Genomic DNA, 7724 nt, shown 5'->3' on the forward strand with positions numbered 1-7724 from the left:
GTTTTTCTGTTACTGCAGCCAAATGAGTTCTTTACATTCAAGTGACTACAACAATGGATTAGATTGAATATCAGAAAGTTCAGTTTAGTAGTGTGGGTTGGGCACTCAATGTTGAGGTTTCCATGGCAGATGTCATAGATGGCCTCATTGTCTACCATGAGGGCATAATCAGAGTCCTCCAGGGTGGTGTGGGTGGTGAGGATGAAGTTGTAGGGCTCAACTACAGCTGTGGAAACCTGAGGGGTTCGGTAAATGGAGAAGTCCAGCTTGGACTTCTTGCCATAACTAATAGACACTCTGTGGTAGATTGAAAATATAGCCACAATATTTTGCAGTTTCTCTCATCAAGAAATGGAGTCGATTTCCCCATGCCTTGAATTTGGGCTGGCTTTATGACTTGCATAGACTAATATGTGGCAGAAGTCATGTTGGATAAGTTCCACCTTAAGACTCAAGAGGCCATACAACTTCTGCCCTTGCCCTCTTGGATGCCTCTGCCACTATATACGGAAGCTCAGGCTGGACCACCTAATCAAGAGAGACACATGAAGACAGAGAGGCCCAAGCAATAGCCAGCACCAAGGCCCCAGACATGTGAGTGAGGTCATTTTAGACATTTCCAGTAGAGCTTCCAGTTGACTGTAGCCACATGAGTGATCCAGGAGAGGCAACAGAAGAACAACCAATTCAACCCACAGAATCCTAAGAAATAATACATTGCTGTTGTTTTAAGCCACAGCAATGTTTTGATATAGTTTGTTATGTTTTGATATAGTTTGTTATGTAACAATAGATAACTGATACAATCAGCAGGTAGGTGAACCCCTAACTGGGAAACCAAGAAGCCCTGAAGACCTGAGCAATGGAGTCCATTAGAAAAGAGATGCAATATAACTTTGATGCAAACAGTAAAGATGTTTTCACTTTACACAGAGGTACTTAAAACAGTTTTATGGGAATATTTTATCTTTATTTTGTTTTCAGTTGTTTGAGACATAGCAGTGTATGACATTGTCCCTAGGAATGCTATTTCAAGCCCATTAACCTATCATTAGGGTAGTTTACTCTCTTTATTTGATCCTATATTTGTGATCTATATATATCTGTGATCTTTACAAAGTAACCATTTATACATTCCTTTTTAATGTGATTGATTTTAATGAAGAAACATTTAATAACAAATATCTTGGTCCTGAAATGTGCAGGTTTTATAGATTGGCTTACTAAACATTTATTTCTAATCACCTGTCTTTTGCCTTCCTTTACTGTAGAGGTTGGAAAATTAAATGCTAAAATTTCCAGCCTCCCTTACAGCTAGAGATGGCCATGTAATACAGTTTTGTTCAAGATTTAGGTGCAAATCTGCTGTGAGAGCTTCTCTTGCTACTTAAAAAAAAAAAAAAGCCACAAGAGGAGAAACCTTTTGTCTTAGCCCTTTTACTTTCTCCCTGATTCAACACAAGAGAATTGGAAGATGATTTAATAAAGAGACTATTTTACAAAGGTGTGGGCGGGGTACGGGGAAGCCACAAGGAGTAGTATCCCAAGGTGAGTAACAGAGAGCTTGTTGCCACTGTAGGCCTGAGGGTGAGAGGAAGAGTTGTGTGTGAAGGAGGACAGAGTTGTGTGTTTACGTGTTGGAGGAGAGACGCTGCCTCAAGAGGTGCTGTGACTTTCAGTGGGGGACAGCCTCTCTCCTCTCTGCATTTAATCTCATGTGAGTGCTTCCCTTTGGCTGAGCCCTGCTGGGAGCCAGCGGGCTTCCCCAGCCCCCACTTCCTGGAATTTGCCAAACTTATTTCTGTCTTAGCACCTTAGCATTAATGGATTCTTCTTTTGGAATCTTCTTTTAGTTGGCTTCTTCTTGTCATTCAGATCTCATTTTAAATGGAGCTTCCTCTGAGAGGAAGTATCACTAATCTAAAGTGGCCATTTCTTATCACACCATCTTTTACGGCACTTAACATAATCTATTTCCTTGTCTGTATGTTTGTTTCTCCTCCAATACGTTTTAAGTTTTGTGAGAGCAGACCTTGTCTGTCATATTCATTGCTCTATCTCCAAAGCTGAAGCAATGTCTAGAACACGTAGTATATGGTCAATAAATATTGGTTGAATAAATGAATGCATTATTTATGATGATGATGACAAAACCTCAGATCACCTGGTCAAAATTCTAGTAATTTCTCAAGAACAAGAATTGCAGTTGCGGGGCCGGCCCGTGGCTCACTCGGAAGAGTGTGGTGGTGATAACACCTAGGCCCCGGCTTCGGATCCCATATAGGGATGGCCGGTTCGCTCACTGGCTGAGCGTGGTGCTGACAGCACCAAGTCAAGGGTTAAGATCCCCTTACCGGTCATCTTTAGAAAAAAAAAAAAATTGCAGTTACGAAGTTAGGTCCTGGAAGACGGTGGAAACCTGACAACAAAAGGCCTGGGGCTGTGGCTGAGGGAAGCGGAAGGAACATATTGGAACTTTGGCCTTTTTTCCCATCCAAGGATTCACAGACATTGCAACAGGGAGGCCGTGAATCTTTTGACCAGAAACTCCAGCATAACCAAACGGGTATTACCTATTCACGATTCTTCGAAGCCACTTCTGCTAGGCTGCAAATGCGCAATCACCTCTAGGACCCCGGATTCCTTTCTGTTTCTTTATGAATGAACCGGCTCTAGTCTGCGCACGCGCAGCTCCCCGTTCTCCCGCTCCACGTGAGGCCCACCCTTCCCTCCTGCAGGCGGCCCCGCCCCTATCATTCTAATGGGCCAATGGCGAGCGGCCTGGGGGGCGGAGCCCGGAGCGGCGCGGCACTATAGTTCCCTCGGCGCCCGGCTCCCTAGCGTTAGACGTGCTGTGTTGTGATCACGTGGCCAGCTCCGGGCGCGGCGCTTGTTTTGGTTTTCCTCTAGCTTGCCCCTGGTGGCTTCGGAGTGAGTGACTTTTCTGCACCGGTTGCCGTGCCTGCCTGTACCTTGACCACCTCTTCGGGCTCTCTCAGCCCGCACTTCTGCAAGCCCCTCGGGGCGGGCTCCCGCCATGCCGCTGGTCCGCTACAGGAAGGTGGTCATCCTCGGATACCGCTCTGTAGGTTAGTCTCTGCCCTGCGGAGAGCACCGTCGTACGGCGGCTTTGTAGCCAGAAGAGGCGCGCTACCGCGGGAACGCGACCCAGGGAGGAATGGTGGCATCGTAAGAACACACGAGTGTAGAGCGAGGATTGGAAGGGTGGACGAAAAAAGGCTAGTGGTGTGTGGAGAGCTGCAGAAAGCGGGGGCACGTAAGGGTTAATGTGGGCCTGGCTGCAGGAACATCGGAGTGGTCCCCACCGTTACTCTGGGGGTAGGAGTTTGGTGAGGATTTGAAGACTGGGCGCGGTCTATTGTCGCAGGTGTCCTGGGGCGGGGCGGACTTGATCCTAGGGAATCCTGGATCTTCCCGTTGATGGACTGGGGTGGGGAAAGGCGGCGGGAAAGGCTTCCTGCGGCGCTCCTGAATGCATCCGGTAGCCAAAGTGCGGAGAGCTAAGGCGAAAAGAAGCGTAGGGAAAGCATTTCTTGGGGGTACTCATAGACTGGGGTGCTAATTTGGGATCTCCTTTGGTCCTGGGCCACAGTCCAGAATGACAGGATGTGAATGTGTATGGATGATTTGGATACAAGTTTTACTGCTCCCCACAGGGAAGACATCTTTGGCACATCAGTTTGTGGAGGGCGAGTTCTTGGAAGGCTACGATCCTACAGTGGAGAATAGTGAGTAGACTTCTCCCCTAGTATGATGGGGGAGGGACTGGGAAGGATTGGGTGCCCCACCCAACTCTACAATTTCGGATTTCCCTGGTGCCAAGGGGGCTGATTTAGTTAGACATTAAATCTAATCTCTTCTCTAGTAATCCTATTTTATGAGTGGCTAGAGTATGGTATTTTACTGAGTCTGGGATAGTGTAGAGGTAGACAGTAAGAACCCTAGTATGGTTCTCCAGTTTCCTGGATAGCTCCCTGTACCTGGACCATCTATGTCACTCCCAGGGTTAAGAATGTATGGGGACATACATTGCTGGCCCTACAAGGCACCTCACAGTCAAGTTTTCTTTTCTTTACAGCTTACAGCAAGATAGTGACTCTTGGCAAAGATGAGTTTCACCTACACCTGGTGGACACAGCAGGGCAGGTACCAGTTGGGGTAGGGTATCCAAATGTGGCAGTTCAGCCCTAGGAGATTAAGTCTGATAGTCTCTGTGACTCATGTGTAAAGTAATATTATGAAGAAAGCATTTTAGCCGCTAATAGTGTGCAGGGCTCGTTGGAGTTGCTCCCGTAAATACTTTTTGAGTAGAAGTGACTGGGCTGGTTATTTAGCTCAGTTGGATAGAGTGTGGTGTAATACCAAGGACAAGGGTTTGGATCCCCATGCTTGCCAGCCACCAAAACAAAACAAGACAAATAGAAGTGACTGGAGTAGGGAGTGCTCCAGGGAGGGTCACCCGAATGCTTGTCCCACCAGTCTGCCATCTGAGTGGTATGGATCTAGGTATTGATGTTTCTGTTTCTTGTCAGGATGAGTACAGCATTCTGCCCTATTCATTCATCATTGGGGTCCATGGTTATGTGCTTGTGTATTCTGTCACCTCTCTGCACAGGTAAGTAACCAAAGTTGTGAGTGAGGGACTTGGGAGGACCTGAGGACTGTCCCAGAACTAAGGTTATAGCTCCTTTTTTTGTGTTTAAAGCTTCCAGGTCATTGAGAGTCTATACCAAAAACTACACGAAGGCCATGGGAAAACCCGGTTAGTGGCCCTTGGGGATAGAGACATAGTGTGGGCATGAGGGAGTGGGAGAAAGCAGAGGGGAGAATTGTTCAAGTTGGAGAGGAGGCTGGGACATAGATCCTGCCTGGTCTGATAGGGAGTTATCCAGCTTTGACATGAAGGAAGTTGGGGTCCATGGGGAATGAGAGGGGATCCTGTGGTAATTGCTGTTTCCTCACAGACTACCAGTGGTGCTAGTGGGGAACAAGGCAGATCTCTCTCCAGACAGGTATGTAAATCTATTCCACTCAGGGTGAAGGGAAGTGAGGTGGACTAGGAATCAGTCAGGCTCTAGTCCTGGCTCTGCCACTGACTCAAATGAGTCATTTCACCTCTCTTCATTTCTAACTTGAGGGTTAAGGGAAGATAACACTTCTGTCTCTAAAACCACAATTTCATATTTCAATCCTCAATCCTAGATTCACCCATTGTTTCTTTGTTTACCTGTATTTTCTCCTTCAACCCTCCTCCCAAACCTTGAGGAAGTGGGATGGGTCAGAGAAAGTCTAGATTCTAAAGATTTTGCACAGCACTTGGGAACACTGCTATTCACCATCTTTATGTCCCAAATTTGCTTCCAGAGAGGTACAGGCAGTTGAAGGGAAGAAGCTGGCAGAGTCCTGGGGTGCAACATTTATGGAGTCATCTGCTCGAGAGAATCAGGTGCTGGGCCTGAACATTAGGAAGGTGGTAGGGGTAGCAGTGTTTTTCTTTTTCTTCTTTTTTGGTGGCTGGCCAGTACTGGGATCCAAAACAGTGTTTTTCTTATAGCACTGTATGGTGGTGGAGATGGCAGGGGAGTTGGGTGTTCACCTCAGAGCCGGGTGGTATTGGCACTGAACTGACTGACTTTTGTCCTGAATCCCTATCTCTTGTAGCTGACTCAAAGCATCTTCACCAAAGTCATCCAGGAGATTGCCCGTGTGGAGAATTCCTATGGGCGAGAGCGTCGCTGCCATCTCATGTGAGCCCTTGGGCAGGGGGTATCTGCCTCGTTTCTGCCATTGGCACTTGCCGGGCTCAGTGGGGGGAAGGCCCTCAGGACTTCACGGGTATGGTTGCCAGCTGTGTCCCCGCCCCTCTGGGCACACAGTGTGGTACCCTCATGTTTGCACACTTTCCCCAGGCTGCAATGGCCTGAGTGTCAATGTTTACAAAGGGGCAAAGATGTCTCATGGGCACTGGCCTCTCTATCACCCTGTTTTTGCTGATTGAATTCTGCTATAACCTGAAGGGTTGGGATGTGAGTCCTGGGCATTGTTTATCCAGGACCCTTCCTCCTGTGTAGGTTTTGGGTGTTGACTGGGTAAGGGAAGCTAGGGATTCCTGAAGTAGAGCTGGCTCCCTGGCGTGACAATGTATATATGCAAATAAACTGAGAAATCTTTTGTTGTTGACTTCTCTATCTGGGGAGAGCTCAGGGCAAGTACCTCCTTTTCCAATGAGTGATGGCTGTGATTTTTGGTGAGGAATCTTTCCTCCTACCTCGTTCCTATTCCTTATTCCTCACTTATTAAGGACCATTACCCTAAGACTTATTACTTGCCTTTCCCACCTTTCTATTCTGCTGGATTCTCACTATACAGGTTGAGCATCCCTAATCCAAAAACCTGAAATGCTCTAAAATGCAAAACTTTTTTGAGCATTGACATGACATTCAAAGGAAATGCTGATTGGAGCATTTTTGATTTTGGATTTTTGGATTAGGGATGCTTAACCAGTATATATTCTGCAAATATTCCAAAATCCTAAAAAAAAAAAAAATCCAAAATCCAAAACACTTCTGGTCCCAAGCATTTCTGATAAGGGATACCGAGTTGGGTTGGCTGTGACTCCCATCCAAGCTTGTAGGCTCTCAAGGTTGCCTTAACTACAGAAACACCACCCTCTAGTGGCAAGCTGCCACACGATGCCCTAGCTATGGTCCTAGGGCCTTGGCATTTGTTGGGACTCAGAGGATTTAGGGTTTAGGGAGGAGGAATGAAGCCCCTCATTCCTAATGATGTAAGAATTGAGAAGGAGTGTAGAAGCAAAGACCAAAGTGTTGTGAAGATTTTGGCTTTCCAAGACAGATGAGGAGTAAAGTAAGAAATAATGCCCCTGCTGCATATCAGTCCCCTGCCTTCCCATGTCCCCAGTGCCTGTCATTAAAATGGACGTTCTTTGCTCTTTTCATATCTTTGTTGATCTTTTTTGTATGTTTTATACCTTTGGAGAGTTGTGCTACTGTTTTAGGTATCACAAGGCTAATTGTTTCTGCTCTTTCTTACTATCTTCTGCCTCATTAGGAGGATGGATATTTCATCTAGGAAGGTTTGATCCTGTTTGCCTCTACTTTTCTTGACACCCTTGAGCCCCTGCCAGCCTGAGAACCTATCTGGCATACTATCTCCTCCAAGGATTTGTAAGGGTTATCTGAATGGTATCATATCTGTACAGGAAGGGCATAGACCTCTCCTGCCAACTGGGGGATCCTGAAGTACCCTGTCAATGCACTTAGTTGGGGAGGATGGACAAAATCTAGGTGTGATTTTTAGCTGTTACCTTGTCAGTGCCTGGATCCAGGCATACAGTTGGGGATGATGGTTTGTCACGTTGATTTTCAAAAGTCCTGCCAGCTGCTTTTGCTTCTCTGATCCATAATCTAAAAAGAAAGAAGGGTTAATGGAAGAAACATACCCTCAGTGACTTAGGAGCTTCTTCAGAGCTGTCACCACCCTCTTTCCTCATAATAAAATTAGGTCCTTTTGCACATCTGACCTGGGATATGCATAGGACCCTACTCTCCTGCTGTATTTTCATGAGATCTGGGGTAGACTTACAGACATCTAAGGTTTTCTAGAAGTTTGCCAATAAGCAATCTCAAGGCCTGGGGACATTAACGAATAGTGGTTAGTAGCTGGTTAATAGCTTCTTCACT

At 46.4% G+C, this 7724-nt stretch overlaps 1 protein-coding gene across 1 annotated transcript; it reads left to right on the plus strand.

Annotated features, from left to right (window-relative positions):
• The first annotated feature begins 3037 nt into the window (after nt 1-3037).
• LOC103582630 (GTPase RhebL1) lies at nt 3038-6192 on the plus strand. Its single transcript, XM_008564176.1, has 8 exons — nt 3038-3089; nt 3678-3749; nt 4100-4167; nt 4554-4636; nt 4727-4783; nt 4986-5033; nt 5386-5467; nt 5683-6192. Exons 1-8 carry the CDS (start codon nt 3038-3040, stop codon nt 5770-5772), a joined length of 552 nt encoding a protein of 183 aa, XP_008562398.1. The 3' UTR covers nt 5773-6192.
• The last annotated feature ends 1532 nt before the right edge of the window (nt 6193-7724 follow it).

The sequence above is a fragment of the Galeopterus variegatus genome, unplaced genomic scaffold (genome assembly GCF_000696425.1).
Source record: "Galeopterus variegatus unplaced genomic scaffold, G_variegatus-3.0.2 Scaffold17098, whole genome shotgun sequence".
Lineage (NCBI taxonomy): Eukaryota > Metazoa > Chordata > Mammalia > Dermoptera > Cynocephalidae > Galeopterus > Galeopterus variegatus.